The sequence below is a fragment of the Gastrolobium bilobum genome, unplaced genomic scaffold (genome assembly GCF_033153095.1).
Source record: "Gastrolobium bilobum isolate Gb01-03AN ecotype WA unplaced genomic scaffold, APGP_CSIRO_Gbil_v1 utg10414, whole genome shotgun sequence".
Classification (NCBI taxonomy): Eukaryota; Viridiplantae; Streptophyta; class Magnoliopsida; order Fabales; family Fabaceae; genus Gastrolobium; species Gastrolobium bilobum.
Genome location: NW_026896288.1, coordinates 160,813 through 179,730, shown reverse-complemented (window position 1 = coordinate 179,730; position 18,918 = coordinate 160,813). Strand labels below are relative to the sequence as shown.

Sequence of the window (18,918 nt, the reverse complement as noted above, 5' to 3'; positions counted from 1 at the left end):
TTTTGACATAATATGATATAGGGATTAATGTTTCTAGGAGATAATTTTAATTTTTATACACATATAAAAATATGTGGGTCCAATGAACAAAATAAAGAAGCATAATATATATGGGCTATGGTGCAAGGTGCAATGGACTAAGGTACACTGTCTAGAAATATGGTTTTATATATTTTTATATATGTGTACAAAATAAAATTATCTCCTATAACATGAGAAGTATAATATATATGGGCTATGGTGCAAGGTGCAATGGACTAAGGTACACTGTCTAGAAAGAAGCTGAATCTACTCTTCCTTTAAAAAAGAATACACCTTATTATTAATTCCTCTTCTTTTAAATTTAGAATTTAAGTTCTTTCGAATAAATTATGAATATGTATGTTTTTTATTTTTTTATTTTAACCAATAGTTTGCAAAAAAAAAAATTAAATTAATTATGCATATAATTCTTATAGTTTTAAATATATTTTAATTCATATTTTTAAAATCTATCTAAATAAGAAAGTGGTGGTAGTTAAGTTGGTATTAAGAGAGTTGAGTAAGTGATAACTTAGTTGATAGTAAGAGAGTTGAGTAAATTAAAAGGAAAGGTCCTCGATTCAATTTTCACGTGTCATCTCTAAGAGGAGTTTACATATTTTTATCTATGACCTAACCCGCACTTCAAATTAGTCTCATAGTCGGTTCAAAAAGTTAAAGCTTATGGGAATATTGAACGGAGCTAACACATCTCAAAGAGGTAATTAGAGTGAAGTTAATTCTAAAAAAAAATATGTAAATAAAAATTACAAGAATTGTTTGCTAATTCAATCAATTAATTTAAAGTTCTTCTAAGAGAGTTAATATATATAAAATTTATCTTCTTTTTTTGGATAAACCTCAAGTATTCTAAGGCAATTCTGTTTGGTGTGAGTCTAGAATTAAAGCTTTAAATTCTTTTCAAAAAATAATACTGCGGAGGATGGAACATATATTTTTACCTCACTTGTTGCTCAACTTCTATGTGCTAACTAAGTTACTATTATTTGGTATAATTTATCTGATTTTGTTTTTCAATTTTTGGTAGTTTAGATTTGGGCCTGTAATAGTACAGTCACTATTAAGAAGCCTAAAGAAGCGTATCCCAAAATGCGGAACATTAGTAGCTGGGCCGAATCGAAGTTCGAAACCTCAAACTGGCTGATTCTGACAAAACAAAACCCTAATCTTCTTCCTTCTTTCCCTAAACCCTCTCTCGCATGGCTTCTGAAAGGGTAAGCTCCGAAACAGTGGCGAAAGCCGTTGATTCTCTCCTGAAATGGAGGAACTCACAGTCAGAAACCCAAAAGCCGAAGCTGTTCGACGAAGACGAGGAATTCGTGTATCTGATTCTCACTCTCAAAAAGATTCCCCAAAAGGGTCGAGTTAACCCTTACAAGATCTCTCTCCCTCACTCCCTTCTCTCTCCATTCTCCGAGCAGTGCTTGATCATCGACGACAGGCCCAAGTCCCAACTCACCAAAGCCCAAGCCCATAACAAGATCCAGTCCGAGAGCATCCCCATCTCGAAGGTTCTGAAGCTCACGAAGCTCGCCTCCGATTACCGTCCCTTCGAGGCGAAGAGGAAGCTATGCAATTCTTACGACGTGTTTTTCGCTGACAAGAGGGTTGTTCCTTTGCTTCCGAGGTTGTTGGGGAAACTCTTCTTCAAGAAGAAGAAGGTTCCTGTTGCTTTGGATTTGAAGAAGAATAATTGGAAGGAACAGGTTCAGAAGGCTTGTTCTTCGGGGCTGTTGTTTCTGAGTACTGGGACTTGTAGTGTTGTTAGGGTTGCCAAGTTGAGCATGGAGAGGGATGATATCGTGTCCAATGTTGTTGCTGCCATCAATGGGATAACTGAGGTTGTTCCCATTAAATGGTCTAATGTAAGGTCCTTTCATGTCAAGTTGTTAGAGTCCCTCGCCTTGCCCGTTTATCAGACGGTTCCTGATGTGAAGTTGAAGATTGTGGGAATTAAGGAGAATGAGAGGAAAGAGCAAGAGGAAGAGGAAGAGGAGGAGGAAGCGGGTGAGAAGAAAGTGGGAAAGAAGAAGGGTAGGATTCATCAAGTTAAGTACATGGATGATAAAGTTGGTGAGGATCTCATTAAAGATGATGATGATGTTGTTGTGGAAGAAGATTCTGAGAATGATGAAAAGGGTAATGGAGAATTAGTGAATAAGAAGAGGAAGAAAGGAGTTAAAGTGGTGAAGGGGGGTCTAAGTGAGTTGACTAGTATCAAACGTTTGAAGAATTCTGCTAAGGAAAGTTTGATCAACAAAATTGGAAATAAATTATCTGTTGAGGATCTGGAGTCGGGCAACAAGAAGAAGAACAAGAAGAGAGTGGATGTTAAAGTAAAGGCTAAGAAAAGTAAGAGGGTTTTGTGAGCTGATTGTTGATGTAATAGAGTATTTGTTGTTAGAATTCACTGCTTGATGTAGCTCTCCGCAATCCTGTGTGGTTTTGCTTTGTTGAGTCCTCTGGCAGATTTTGTTTTTGAGCGAGCTTATTATTATATTGTGGCATTTGTTGTGTTCTGTTCTTGGGAATTTTGTCTTTAGAATGGTTCTCAACGGAAAAAATGAAAATGTTGTTTCTCATTTCAGGGTGATATGAAGTTATTTAGATATAGCATGTTGTCAGAAACTGACTTAGAAATGGTGAGATGAGAGTTGGTGCTTCACTTTATGCAAAAGTTATATAGACGAAATGATAGGAGAATACCCAGAACAAATTATACTTTCAATGATTGTGCTGCTTTGTTTTGGCATAATAGAATTTTACCTTAAATTTCATTTCTTTGTTTATATAATACATACATATTTCTCTGAAATCTGTTTTTTTCAGTGAGTTTTGGGCTTTCTCTCCTCACATCCCTATTCCTTGGTTATTTGCTTCCAACTTCACTTATGTGCTTCTAGATTTATCTCGAATATTAATCTTCCACCTCCTTTTAAAATTGAGGGCAGTATATTTTTACACTGGTGTAAGAGTTAGAAGTCTTACTTATTGATCCACTTGTATCCAATGGCTCACATTACTAAAAAATTTGAGTCCTTAGATATAAGTGGGATCAATGGACAAGATTGAGTGTGTGTAACTTACACTGGTGTAAAATGATTATGACATTTTCAAATTATTAGTGAAAGTTGTATTTATTGTATTTTTCTGTACTCCCCCCACCAACCAACTTTAGCTTATAAACGCCGATCCTGTTGCTATTAAAATTAGAGTAAAGTTTATTTTGGGTCCTTAACAAAAAACACAGTCTCGTCTCTTAAAAAAAAAAAGTCAACTTTTTCTCTTTACAATTCTAGTTCTTTAAAAATGTGGTCCTTCAGAAATTCAATAAAGATCTCGTTTAGTCCCTGAAACAGGATGAATATGGATATTTTATTTTGTAAGAGATGAAAGTGGAGATCGTGTTTTTTGCTAGTGACCCAAAATAGGCTTTACTCTTAAAATTATTAGAAAATTACTCTATGTAGTTGTTAGTTTATCGCCAAAAAATGGATGGGAAATTCTAAGTGTGACGTTGAGGGGGTGTTTGTTAGAGTTATTTTTTTTTATCTTCTCGGGAAATTGATATTGGGATTTCTAGGATGTGCATGATAATCTTTTTATAATGATTTTTTTTTTTAATTTTTGTTCTCGGGAACAAAAATGGACAAAAACAAAGTTTGACAAAATCGATTTATTTTTCTTGTTCTTGAGAATGAGTTGGTTTAATTTTTGTGCTGGAGAACAGAAAAAAGTATAAAATTTTTATTTTTTTTGTTTCCGGGCACAAAATAAAAAATATTTGTCTTTCTCAATCGCTTTTTACCACTACCATCATCACCACCACTACCACCACCTCTACCACCTCCAACGCCACTATCACTACTACCATGTGTCTGTCACCACCACCATCATTACTACCAGTATTATCGTTACCACCATTATCACTATCATGCCATCATCACCACCATCGTCACTATGCTACGGCTGGTGACGCCAATTGCTGCGGGTTTGACAATATATTTGACCGGTGGTCAAGGCCAGGTTGTAGGAGGAAGTGTTTTCTGGTTTTGTAAAAAAAATTTTTTTGGCTTAATGTAAATTTTAAATTCGAAAACATTTGAATGAAAATGATGGTTAAGGTTAATTTTATAAAATTATCCTATATTTTCAGTAATATTTGACAATTAATCAAACATAAAACCAGTAATCTAGAGTCAATATTCTTTGTAATATTTTGATTTATCAAATATTTTTTTGATAATATTTCTAAAAAATTTACTTTTCCACCGTATTTTTGGAAATTATAATTTTTGGGCACAAATTTTTTTATCTTTTACCAAATATACTTGAGTGACAAAAGTAAATGAGGGAAAAGCAGCCTTATCACCCCAGTCCCCGAATACAAAGGATAAAATTAAGAGAAAATTGTTTATACACAATTTATATCCTTTCATTTTCACAAAGAGGTGAGATTTATACCTTTATTTTTTTTGTCAACTCTCTCTCTTCTTTTATCTATCTCTTCCTCTCTCTTAAAATAACATAACTTTACATCCTTTAAAATGACACACACTTTTCCCTAAAATTAATTAGAAACAAAAAATCGATGACCTTGAGACCAGTCAGGCTGGACTTGGAATTGGATTCTGCACTTCTGTGATGATTTGAGATGGACAAGTTAGCTAATATCTGGTTTTAGTTCTTTCTATTATCCGGTACCATGTTGTACTTATTTTTTCATCTTTTAAATATTGAATTAATTCCGAATTTCAAATTAGCTATTTGAAGTTTTAAGGCATTGTGAAATTTAAGTCATATGCCATTCTGTATGTTGCAATGGCATTGGCAAACATTTTGCTCCTGGTTCAATATTATTAAGGGAAAATATAATTTTATGTGATTTTAAATAAAATGATCTTATTTTGATATATAATTGTTGATTTTTTATATTCTCTTTCTTTCACAATATTCTCTTTTTTTCTCCTTCTAATTTTGTGGAAGAGAGAGAACGTAAAATGCTAACAAATATATATTAAAATACAATTATTTCATTTAAAATGATATAAAAATATGTCCATTAAAATGAAAAATGTTTTTCCATATTATTAAATGTCTCCTAAACTTCTCTAAAGGTTTCTGAAATTAATCATGCTTTGTTTTTTTAGCCAAGGATTGATATTCTGGCATCTTTTCTCTGTTTCACCCTCTTTTGGTAATCATATGCCGTTTAATAAGTAGGTCAACATTTTCTTTGGATTCTTCAATGATGGTGCTGTTATTTTTTAAGTTGTTGTGTTTGTTGCACTCTTATATGTGATGACTGAGACTTACTATTCTGCAAGTTTCACTAGCCTTTTTAATGATATCAAATATATGCAGCATAATTTTAGAGATACACCAGAATCCAATACTTGAAAATTTACTTGCAGCTAGGTGTATACTCTCCCATACTGATATCGATTGTTCAAGACTGAATGCTAGGAATGAAATAATGGATGAGATATTTCAAGATTAAGTGGAACTGACAACCATTTTGTCATGTAATGATAATGATGAGATTATGTGTTTTATAACTTTATTTCTGAGTACAAAATGTCTATAAGACGTGACCAAGTGGCTTAGCAGAGTCTGTATATTCTGAGTTGGGTTGCTATGTGCCACAGGGCATATTCCTTTTAGACCTGATCTCTTTTATCTGATTTGATAGTTAATAGTCCTTTTAGACCTGATCACTTAATCTGATTTGATAGCTGATAGTTGAAGTAGATAAATCCATACTTGGCTATTATAGTTTCAAGTATATCCTGTCCATAGTATTAAGAATCCTACGGAATATTTGACCAGTTCATCAATTTCTGCTCTGTCATTCCACCTGGCAGTTGTATGTACGAGCAAAGTCTCATGTGCACTTCACCAACGGAAGAATGGGAACACTGATCAAAATGTCACTGTTTATCAAATTTTTTATCTAAATACCACGCGAATAATGTTATTTCTCAATCTGCTACGGGGACAAGTTCGTTACCCGGTGTAGTGAACTCGGTTTGCTGACGTGTCACGTTTCTAGTGGACACCAAATTCGCTACACGGGGTAGCGAACTGCAATTTTTTTTTTTTTTTTTAACTTGGCACTTGTTATCTACTAGAAATGTGACACGTCAGCAAACTGAGTTCGCTACACCGGGTAGCGAACTTGCCCCCGTGGCAGATTGAGAAATAACACTGTTCGCGTGGCATTTAGGTAAAAAACTTGATAAACAGTGGTATTTTGATCGGTGTTCCGGAAGAATGACACATTAGCCTGATATTTGTACCGAAGAAAAAGAATTTTTTTTTTAATATTATAATTATAATTATAATTATGTATTTCTCAAAATATATAATTTATAATTTTATTTTGAACTATTATTTTTTTGAATATTCAATGGGACAAGAGTATATTAGATTTTTTTCTGTATGCACCACTAATAGTGATGGAGCCAGAAAGGGGCAAAGAGGGGTGATTGTCCCCCTCCCTTAGGTTCATCAACCCTTTATCTTAGACCATATTTAGACTTAAAATAATGAGAGTGTAATATAAGCTTATCCCATTCATCTTTATTATTCTTCATATACGAAGAAAATTCGAAGAGTTCTTCAAATCTATCTATATATCGATTTGCGTTGTTGTACTTAAGTTAGTGAGAATTTTTTAATTTCTCATCCCCTCTCATAAATTTTTCTGGCTCTGCCGGTCAAATTTGTTAGGGTTCACATGTTGATTAACCAAACCAGTTCTTGTTTATATCTGTGTATTAAGTGCCCTAAACGAACTAGGAAATATTAATATTGCCCGTTTTAGATTATTGTGTGATTTCTCTATATATCAAAAGTCGTATGTGCAGGTGGTGATAATTGATAACCTTTTCTTTGTCAATAGTGGTTGTAATGTTGGAAAGGCAATTGAAGACCAGATTAAGGAAGCGCTGTATTATGTTTTGGCATTGCACTAAGTTTAAAGTTTAAAGTTTAAACGTCTAACCATTGATGAACTAAACTTTTGTTGTCTTTTGGATGTGGGGGCTTCATTACAGATGTCAGTATCATAAGCCATTCCACGTGTTAACATGGTAGAAAGAAATTTGTCGTTTTAGGCTTTTAGTGAATGTTCTTCCTTCCACTTTGATGGTGATTCCAAGCAAAATGACATGAAAGGTTGCCATCAACAAAAAGAAGAATGACTTCCTACAGTATATGAGATGCATATCATGTTGAAAATACTAGAAAAGTTCCTTAGTGGTTTTTGATAGGCACGAGATCACTCTCATGGACTGGTCAAATTTTCATCATTTAGGTTTGAATGGAAACTAACCGTATTTGCATGTTTCAGACAAAGTATTTAGAGGTGCACTAAGATAACTAGACTTTTCAAAACTTCATGGAATTATATAGAACGATTGGATTTGGACACATAACCATGCTCTTATCAATTTCCCAATTAACTCTGCACCGTTGTTCTCCAAAATTGGACTTAATGTCGTAACCTTTAATGATTATAATTATTACAGGTTGGCTACACAAATACTGCTTTGACTCTGAATTACTTTGAAATTAAATCATTCTTATAGTTTGTCTCTTACTGCTTCTGTCACAGTGTAGAATCTAGACCATGCATAAACTGAGATTCTTTTGGCTCTAAGGTAGTGTTTGGTTGAGGGATTCTCAAAATTTCCCCATCTAAGTACATGTGACAATCCTTGTTCTCCTTGTTTGGTTGAAAGATTTTATAACTTTTATCCATCAAACACATTTGTCTATCTAAGTAGAAATGTGTGTTAAGAAGGTAAAAAACATTGTTGATAAATGCTGTTTGAGACATGGTATTCTTGTCAAAAACTGGAGAAATGAAAAAGTGGGTGAAGACAATGACATTAATACCCCTCTTCTTATATGTTGCAATCGTACAAAATTTTATAGAAAAGGTTGCTTTCGTAAATTCTATCTATTTCCCCATCAAATTTTTATTTTCAACCAAACATACATTCAAAAATTTCACTCAATTTTCCTGGTAAAATTTTGCCATACCAAACAACTTTTTTAAAATTTTCCTATCTAACTCAATTTCCCTACAGATCCTTAGTATTTACATTTTCTTAGTATTATAAAGTTTCTCCTCAACCAAACACTACCTAAAGCACGATGCTTTAGTATTAGATGCCTGTTAACTTGGCTAATGTTATTTCTGAATTTCTTTGTTTGGACTTTGACCTCAGTCACCACACCCTTGTGGGATTTACATTGAAAAAAGAGTCATTAGATATTGGTAAGTTTGATGTGCTAGCTCAGATTGTGCATGGTACTGATAAAATTCATTGTGGTCGGGGACCACTATTTTTTAGGTGGTCCCTTAGTGTAAATGGAAGGGCAAAATTAGAAAAGAAAAAAAATAACAGGAATAAAAAGGAAAAGAAAAAATTAGTGTTGTGAGAGAGAGCACCAAATCATTGGATGGTCCTGGAACATATTAAATATTTCCGTTCCCAGCAAATACCTAAAGCGCAGAACATAGTCTTCTATGGATGTATGCGTTATACTTTGTGTTACTTTAAGTAGTGGTAGGGTAACCTTTCACTAAAGTATCAGGATGTTGAATTTGCTTCAAATTTCTGATATATAATTTTCATGTCGATATATGTATTATATATATATATAGATATAGATGTAGATATATACATATATTTATACACTAATATCATGAAGCCATGGCCTACTTTCTTTGACAAAGTTATAATCCCAGTTCCTCATCCCATCTTGATAATGCTCACATGCAAATGGTAGGCCTGGAATAATTAAGACACACGTTGATGTTGAGTTTTCCCAAACGGCGGGAAGTGGTGTGCAACCTTGCTGTAACAATGGTTTAATTTCTTGTGTGGTTTTTAGATGATTTAAAATAAATTGAGGAGCGTTATTCTTACAACCTAAAAGTTTTATAACTTCTTATAATCTATTTTTTTACCGTTGATTTCTCTCAATCCAACGGTTATAATTTATTGAAAATTATAATTAATTAATAAATGTGACTCAATAAATCATAACCGTTGGATTGACAGAAATCAACGATAAAAAAATAAGTTGTAAGAGATTGTAAAACTTTTATGTTTTAAGAACAACCCTTAAAATCAGTATGTTCAAAATTCTAATAAACAAATCCATTATTCTTTAACCTAGGTGAAAAAAACTAAACCTAGTTTCTTTTTATTTTTCTTTATTTTTGGCACATGACAGAGATTCTGTTCACAAGTAAAACATACCATTTGTTTCCAAATTTTCATCCCCGTAATCACACTTCACTTGATTACACATTACACCAAAGTGAACCTAAGCGAATATTCAATATTCGTATCACGATACTCTTATGGTTGAAAAATTAACTGCAGACGATCTCCACCTTTAATTTATATCTTCTATGATAAAATAATAATAATAATAATAATAAAAAATGCAAGTTTGAGAATATTCAATTGCATGTGATGCAGTTATATTATAAACAATAGAAGATTCGTTTCCAAATCCAATTTATATTTTAGGCAATTGAAGTGCCACTGTGTGTAATTAATGGGCCAAGTCTAGTACGATGAGTGCACTAGTTCAACTCATTCATAAATCATAACTACTAAATTTTGAATCTTTTTATTGAATTTCTGTCAGAAAAAATCTGTCTAGTAACTGTCAAGTTCAATTCAACACTTCAGAAACGGCTAGTACTTAACTAAGACAAGTGCAATATTATATTCAGACTCTAGAGAGATGCATAAGGAATTACACTTTTTCTTAATCATATGGGTGTAAAAAAAATTGACTGCATCATTCAAAAGAATAACATTGTGGGTCAAGATGATTCTATAACAAAATAAGTGTTAGTTTCTTAATATATAATACTATAATCTAATTTTTTTTATGATGTTTGCATAATTATTTCTTCACAAATCGTTTTATTGTTTAGCACGCTCAAGCAAGAAACAATGATCACTATTGCAATGAACAGTTTGATGTTTGGACTTTGAATTGAGTTTGCTCACAGAAACTCAAACCCCACCATTCTTCTTCTTCTTCTTCATACCAAATTGCTCAAAAAAGCCACACTTGCCGCCACCTCCCTTTCCATGAAGACATTTATGGTACACACGTGACCCCTTCACCGAAATTCAATACCTAAAAATGGAGAACCTATATTTACCTAACCAAAAAAATAAAAATAAAATTGAAATAGTCAATTTTGCCACCCAATTGCCTCGTTTGCCAAACCTTGTCATCAAATTCCCTAACCCCAACTGTTTATTTTTATATGATCGCAATAGCACACACGGTTTTAGTCTACATCATGAATATGTGCCTCTTTTCAACCATTGTTATTATATTACTCTATCAATATCCCTATTTTCTTGATGACTTCAATTATAATACGTATATTCAATTTTCTCCTCTCTCTATTCATGGATTGAATTTGAAATAATGGTAGGAGGAAAATGTCAATTAAGTTGACTTAGAATAACACAGTAAATAAGTTGCATTGACAATCAAATTCACGTGTGGCTGTATCCACTTGGCCTAAATGTTCATCATAATTCTATAGCATATATGTAGTTTGAGTATATATATGAAGCAACTTTTCATTTGTTCTGAATCTACCCAAATGACAATTGTCAAGGTGTCACTTCTGATAGATTATAAATCAAGAATGATGGTTTTTTTCTTTCTTGTTTACTATACACATACTACTTTGCATAACAGTGTTAAGTTTGACAAATGTAACCCTCACACGACCAAGTTTAAATTATTCTGAAAATATTTTACTACATATATATTACTCATTTTTTAACATCTCGTCCTATAGCATAATGGGGTATTTAACATGTACGAAGGGTTGAAATAAAATAGTTGCATTTATTTTTAATTACTTATTTACATTTCATCTTTTATATATGCTAAAAAATTTAGATTAATAAAGTTTCTTTAACTGCACTTCAATATACTTTGGTAATTACTTATGTTGTACGTGCTGAATGATTATTATCCATATGTTACTTTAAAGGTTTTAATATTGCATTTTTATTTCATAAAATTCTATTGAATATGAACTTATGCTAATCTTGAAATCTTACTTCACCCTTTGAGTTTTAAAAGGAAACGAAAGGTCTTCTTTTCAACTTTGTGATGGGTGAATATTTCAGCAAATTGGAGCTTATTTAATTTATGGGGGAAAAAAAAAACCAACCGTACGGGATTGCTTTCTCTCTCATTCCCAAGAGTTGCTCAAAATATTAGTTTCTTTTTTTTGGATTACAAATATTAGTTTCTGTTTCATGAGAGGATATGGATATTATTTACTATCCACTAATGTATGCCTAAATAAGAATTTGTAATAATTGAAAGAGAAGTAGCCTTTTTCAACTCTTGTGGGTTAATTCGTGGTTTAAATAAATCAACTAATCAAACCATTAAGTGATTGTATTTACCCATTTTTTAAATCTAATGACGAAATTGATCACCTAACGTTCTAACTCCCCTACCCTCCTATCAGATTTCAGCACAAAATACTCTTTAGGCTGTGTGTTTCCTTAATTTGTCTTCATTAGATATAAATTATTCACTATGACCCATAAACAAAATTAATAAATAATGACTCGTATAGTTTTGTTCTAAATAAAGGTCATTCAAGAAAAATGCTGTGGATGCCAGCTTATCAACAACCAATATGAATACAATTAAAAAAAAAAAAAAAACTCATGGGGATTATTTATCACTAGGTTTTGGACCAAGCATATGTACAAAAATTTATTAATTCTTGACATAAAAGAATAAATTAATTGAGAGGAGAGAGATCATGCACAAGTGGACAAAACTAAAATTAATGACTATATGTCATCACTCATCACCTAGTGACCCCTCCTCCTATTTTGATTTGAGAGTGGCTGCTTCATGTGCTAACTATAATAATTAGCTTATTATCTTTTTTTCTTTTTCTTTTTTAATATGAACATTTATCTTATTATAATATTATCTCCAAACAATAAATTAAATTATTAACAAATGGAAATAAATTCTTAACACATAAATTCAGCAAGGTGGCAGTGATTGGTTTGTGCACGTCATCATACACATAGTCTCTCTGTGAGGAGATGCACAGCTTAATTACAAGCCTACCCTCCTTACTTGCACATAATTACAAGTTGACTTACCATCTTGTGTTCCCTCTCCCATTTATATATACACACCTCTCTTCCCCTCATATTTCTGAGATCTCTCAAATTTCTCACTTGAAGTTTGAACTTCTTTTTCTATTCTCTTTCTCTTTCACTTTCACTTTCTCCATCTCCTATTTATATCTTTGTTGAAAGAAAATGAGTAGCATAAGCATGGTAGAGGCAAAGCTACCACCAGGGTTCAGGTTTCATCCTAGAGATGAAGAGCTTGTATGTGATTATTTGATGAAGAAGGTGACACACTGCGATTCCCTTCTCATGATTGATGTTGACCTTAACAAGCGTGAACCATGGGATATTCCAGGTGAGTACTTGTGTTATACTCTTAATTTCCCTCATTATCATGCATTCTCTAATGTATAACATATAATTATTGCCTTATATATATACATATATACTTGTCACGTTTTTTTAATTTTTTTTCTATATATTCGTTAGTCCTGAATCTCTTTGGAAACCTTAAACAAATTATTATCTTGGATATAACTCATAGTTTAAATTTTCTCATAAAATTGAACCAGAAACTTTCCTATTGTTTTCTTCATCTCACACTCAAGCACCCCACACATAATATGCTACTTATAATGGAAATGTTTTGATCCATTTCGGTTTGCTATTGGTTGGTAAATTACAAATGAGTTGTTACTTTCATTTTTGTTGTATTCTTGTTATGTTTCAAAACATGATAAGGGTAAATTGATTGTGTGGGTGAGGTGATGATAGCAACTGCAATGGCTATAATAGATCCCAATATATACATGCACTTATTCAGTGTATGCTTTGATAGGGAAATGAATCCTTCCAACTGTAGCTAATGACGCATTGTAGAATATCTCCAAAGTTTCATTTTTCAAATTATTTCATGGGAAAATTTATTTTTTAAGTTAAATTAAATTCCATTTTCATAGGTCATATATAACCCAACACTTATGTCTTAGAAATATGTCATGTAGAAGAGTCCATGAAGTTTTTTCCATTGAAGCCAATAGTTACTAGTTATGATTATGTTGCTTTATACATGCCAATTAATGAATTCTAAATGGAAACACCAATATACTTTCATTATTATTATTTTGTTTCTAGGATCAATAATACTAGTTATAATCTAAATGTTAATTGAATATTTTCTTGCTTGTGAAATAATTAGAGAGCATCCTCGTTGACATAAGCCTATGCATTTTCATATGGGACATAAGTTTTATTCCAATCCTAACCATATTCACACATACAGACAAGTGGTTGCACTCAAGTATTATATATAACAAAGATAAATATATTGGAGATTTTTTTTTTAATTTAATAAAAAAAAGCCATGTTTTTCATCCGTACCTAAAAATATTACTGCTATAAATTTTTATATGGATACATTTACACAAAAGTGCATACACCTTAGTTAGCAGCTTTAAATGGGAAGCTCTAAAAATCATATATGATTTTATCACCTTCAAAGTTCTTTAGAGTTTATGTATTCAAAAAGAAAAGAAAAGAAAAAAAGTTCTTTAGAGTTTTGAATAAATTGACACATTGAACTTGTCCTATTATAAACTGTTTGAGAGTGATTTTCACTGTAATAAACTAATAATGCAACGACACGTCTTTACCTGAACCTGATTACCTTACATGTCATGTTAAAGTGATTGAACTCTCTTATATCAAAAAAAAAAAAAAAGTGATTGAACTCTCTAGCTTTATCATTACTTTTTTTTTTCTTTTTGATAAAAGCTTTATCATTATTCTAGCTGTATCCAACCATGTATTTTTCTCTTTAGTTGGATATTTTGAAGTGAGTATTTTAGTAAATAAGCAATATTAATCCCTTGTATAATTTTTTTTAAGGACAAAAAATATTTCAAGATTTTTTTTTTATTTTTTCTTTAAAACATAAATTTAATTTTTTAATTAATTGTGTATATTTTTTCAATTTAAATATTATATAAATTCTAACAGAATTAATGATACATACTTATTTTATAATTTTAAATATTTTTAATTTGTTTTTTTAAAATTTTACTTGAATTTTAAAATATATGTGTGCCATTTGTTAGTAATTTTTATAAAAGGGACATAAAAGATTTCTAGGCCTGATATGATGGGTCAACATTAATGCTTTGGTATGCTGGGCCATGCTTTCATAGTTTATATTATTCTGGAAATAATATCAACTGTTTGATTATGAAATCACCATAATTAGTTTTGTATTTTAATAAGCATGTCATATATGAAAAGAAACTGATAAGGATTGGCAACTCAGAAACAAATGGAAGTATGGGGCCTATACAAATAGTAACTGAATAATTTGAAATTCAAATAATAATAATTGCTTAAGAACCAAATGTATTTCTATGTCTGCGAAAATATATATATTTTTAAAATAAATCTCGAAGTCCATAACATAATAGAAAAAATATTTCTGTTTTTACTGTAAAAAAGATTATCTGTCACACTCACATAAAAATGAGTGAATCCCATTGTAAAAATAAGAAAAAAAATAAATAAGATCCACTAACTTTTATATTAGTGTAACAAAAAAAAAAATTCTGCACAAAAACAAAACCAAAATATTTCCATGTTCTACCACAATCAAAATTATCAATTCTAATAAGACAAAGAAAAGAAAAAAAAGAAAGAAAGAAAGAAAAGTAATGATCATTTAATTTCAGGATTATATTAAACCAAGGGATAATATTGTTAATGAGAACAGTTGTTTTTAACTAATCATATAGTTGACTTAAACACAAAACTCATTCACACCTTATTGACCTAACTGCACATGTTCCTCATCTTACTGAAATCCAGAGATTATATATCTCTAAAATTCATAATAATAATAATAATAATAATAACACCCATGTTTCTATATGATATCTCACTCGTTTTTTTTCTTTATTATACATAGTAATGTATTTATAATTACAAGGGCATGTTATTCTTATTACACTAGTATAAGAATAAAAAATCTTACACTAAATCTTAATTATTGATTTACTTGCATTTAACGGATTACATATCTAATAAATCAAAACTGTTAGATATAAAAAATATCAATAATCAAGATTGAGAGTGTATCTTACGTAAAATGATTCTGACCCATAATTATATCTTAGCAATGATATATCATTCAATCACAAGTTAATTTCAAAATATTGTATAGTAATGATGATTGATGAATGGTTGTGCATGCAGAAACAGCATGTGTGGGAGGGAAGGAGTGGTATTTTTATTCACAGAGAGACCGTAAATATGCAACAGGGCTACGCACAAACCGTGCCACTGCCTCAGGCTATTGGAAGGCCACAGGGAAGGATAGGCCAATCCTCCGCAAAGGCACTCTTGTTGGGATGAGGAAGACTTTGGTGTTCTATCAAGGAAGGGCACCCAAAGGGAGGAAAAGTGATTGGGTCATGCATGAGTTTCGCATTGAAGGTCCCCATGGCCCTCCTAAAATTCCTTCTTCCAAGGTATGCATAATGGATTCATTTAATCTTTTGTTTCTTTAAAATATTTCAATTATATATATTTATTCATTTATCTAAAGTATTATATATTAAGTTGTTAACATTTTATTTCAAACGTCCCTCCTAAAATTATATGTCAGAATCAATTTACATCGATGTAAGTGTTATATCATATTTATATCTAACTATTTTAATTTATTAGTTATATGAGTCATTAGAGGCAAATGAGATTAATGACTAAAATTGGATATAAGACTTTTTATTCTTACAATAATGTAAATTGATACTGCCCTTACATAGAATAAATTTACACATGTGTAAGTGTTATACACAATATTAACCATTGATTCTATTTATATATAATGACTCTAATTTATTATTTATATGAGCCATTAAATACAAGGAGATCCAGATTGAATATATATCCTAGTATCATTTTCTTTGCATGAATTAGGGAGGCAGCATGTGATTTGCAAATAAATATTTAATGACTTTTGACTTTTTGGAATATGTTAATTTGCTCTCTACCGAAACCAAATTTGTCTCACCTGGCTATTGGTTAGAATGTGACTACAAAAGATATTGGGTAGCTAACCTAAGTAGATCCTCTTTGAATTTTTTATCAAATACATATGTAAGCCTATGAAAGTAACAAATTCCCCACATTTAAAGATAACTTGTGGGGTATTTGTTATATTTGAGACAAGGCATAACCTTACAAGAGCAATCATATTTATTTCTTTTTTAATTTCTTAACATTTTGCTTCATCCATTATTGAAGACCTTGGCTTGTTCTAATTAAAAAAAAAAAAAAATTGCACCTTGTGTACATACAGGAAGACTGGGTTTTGTGTAGGGTGTTCTATAAAAACAGAGAAGTTGCTGCCAAACCTAGCATGGATAGTTGCTATGATGAAACAGGCTCTTCATCTCTTCCTGCATTAATGGACTCTTACATCAGTTTTGACCAAGCTCAAACCAATGCAGATGAATATGAGCAAGTGCCCTGCTTCTCCATTTTTTCTCACAACCAAACAAATCCTATTTTCAACCACATAAACACTATGGAGCCAAAATTACCTGCCAACCATGCAACTACATATGGAGGAGCACCCAATTTGGAATCTTGCTTAGACCCTTTTTCATGTGACAACAAAGTATTAAAAGCTGTTTTGAGTCAGCTCACAAGGATGGAAAGAAACCAACCCAACCCATGTCTAAAAGGGTCACCAAGCTTAGGTGAAGGAAGTTCTGAGAGTTACTTATCTGAAGTGGGTATGCCCAACATGTGGAACAATTATTGATGTGTTACTTCATTCCTCCTTGACTTTCTTGGTGTGACTTCCACTATATAGATTAAACCCTCTTCTCCCATGTCACCAAGAACCAAAAAAAAAAAAAAACTAAAAGAGGGGGAGGAGAAAATCCATTGTTTTAAGTGATGGTGAGAATCTATATTTTACCCATGTGTTAGATATTACTATATACCTATCCATGATATGTCCCAATATATTAGGAAAATGGGAAATGTAATTGAAACTTCATAATATTTGTAGTTAATTTAGTTAGTGTATGTATTTTCTCTTCTTGTTAAATTAGATGATGAACTGAAATGTAATGCAAGCTCAAATGATCTACATTAAAAGTTGAGGAGTTTTCTTGAGACAATAGCAATCTAAATCCAAATATGAAATGATTAGTGTCATATACTATTTAGGTACAAAACTTTATCATGCTCCCCTCATCCCCCAAAAAATAAAATAAAAAAATAAAAAAAATTGGAAATCTTATCGAAGGAGTAGCTATCGTTGGTCAAGTAAATCACATTTTAGTGGACAAAAACATACCATCAAAATCTTTTTCACAACCAACACAATAATTGACTAAACAAAATCAATAAAGATTAAGCTAAATAGTTTTGTGTGCATTTAATAAATCTTTAATGTAATTATCTATTCATAACAATAGTAGAGAAAATTAATAATAGAAGATTAGGTGATCCTGACATTCATAAAATACCTTTCATCTTTATAATTATGTGATTAAATAAACCATGGATTTTGTTTCTTTAGTACAACTACTGGGCCAATCTGATGCAATACATGTACGATTTATATATAATTTTATTAATTCAGACTAAAAGAATGAAAGAAATTTAAATAATCAATTTCCCCTTTGATCATAGAATGTTACTCAATATATATTTCTTCTTTGGTTCGGCAGTGGTAGCCTAGCAGAACAACTTTTCTTCAACCATAACATTGTCTTCTAACGTTTTAATCCCTAGCAAAAGCATTTCATTTGAATGTTCATAACCTTTTGTTTAGGTGAATTTTTTTGTATCAAGTGCAATGTCAAGCACGTTAAAACAAAGTAAAGTTTATCATCTTGAAACTGTCTCTTTCGTGGGGCGGATTAATAGGAACAGACAATTGCAATGAGAGAAGACTAAATCCTTATGACCTCAGCCAAAGGATTCGCTGACTTGTTTGGTGTTTTCCTTGTATAAATTTTGCTTATTTTTTTTTTTCCGTTCTCTACCGATCCTAATTATTTCTTTAAAGCAAGTCTATTTCGGGTATCCCCATAATCTTCAACTCTTTGAGTTGATTATGGGTCTAATCATGAGTCGGAGCTTAGTCACAATTAAAACTCTTCGTCTCTCTTCAAAGATTTATTTGATGAGAATCCAACTCAGGTTTCTCATTCTTTTTTTTTTTGCAAGGGTTTTGATCCCCTTCCGAAAGGCTATTTAGTTATAAGAGGTACCAAACAACTTAATTAGATGTTTAAACATTGGATTTTGAGTGTGACTTATAAATAATTACATTGATAATGCATTAAAATTTAACTTATAGAAGATTCTCATTTTTTTAATTTCTCCGCCGGTTAATCGATTATCTAATTAATTTGGTTCGGGTAGTACAAGACCACAACAACAGCAAATTTTCTATATCAGATTTTTAACACAAATGCATATACAGGCTCAATCTCATCTTGAATTCCTAATTACACTTAATGCCATTACTTTGTTGAACTTAGCAATTGAATTTTTTTAGTTATAAATACATATACATACACAAATGATCGTCATCATCAATTTAGATATAGTAATGATAATAAGAATAATGATATAGGTATTTAACAAAAAAAAGGAATTAATAAATAAAAAAATATTAATGACATTTTCT

The 18,918-nt window shown here is 31.4% G+C and overlaps 2 protein-coding genes across 2 annotated transcripts; both read left to right on the top strand.

Moving 5' to 3' along the window:
- Window positions 1-1,163: 1,163 nt before the first annotated feature.
- Window positions 1,164-2,771, top strand: LOC133298659 (uncharacterized). Its single transcript, XM_061497989.1, has one exon. The coding sequence runs from the start codon at window positions 1,242-1,244 to the stop codon at window positions 2,409-2,411; it is 1,170 nt and encodes a 389-aa protein (XP_061353973.1). The 5' UTR covers window positions 1,164-1,241; the 3' UTR covers window positions 2,412-2,771.
- A 9,545-nt stretch (window positions 2,772-12,316) lies between these two features.
- Window positions 12,317-17,367, top strand: LOC133298655 (NAC domain-containing protein 21/22-like). The gene is made up of 3 exons (XM_061497983.1): window positions 12,317-12,576; window positions 15,456-15,730; window positions 16,564-17,367. Exons 1-3 carry the CDS (start codon window positions 12,411-12,413, stop codon window positions 17,029-17,031), a joined length of 909 nt encoding a protein of 302 aa, XP_061353967.1. The 5' UTR covers window positions 12,317-12,410; the 3' UTR covers window positions 17,032-17,367.
- Window positions 17,368-18,918: the final 1,551 nt, after the last annotated feature.

Excerpts from the sequence above, each read along its gene's own strand:
- LOC133298659 (XM_061497989.1), top strand. The coding sequence starts at position 1,242 with ATGGCTTCTGAAAGGGTAAGCTCCGAAACAGTGGCGAAAGCCGTTGAT.
- LOC133298655 (XM_061497983.1), top strand. The coding sequence starts at position 12,411 with ATGAGTAGCATAAGCATGGTAGAGGCAAAGCTACCACCAGGGTTCAGG. Across the intron at positions 12,577-15,455 it reads TGAACCATGGGATATTCCAG|AAACAGCATGTGTGGGAGGG; the intron begins GTGAGTACTTGT and ends TTGTGCATGCAG. Across the intron at positions 15,731-16,563 it reads CTAAAATTCCTTCTTCCAAG|GAAGACTGGGTTTTGTGTAG; the intron begins GTATGCATAATG and ends GTGTACATACAG.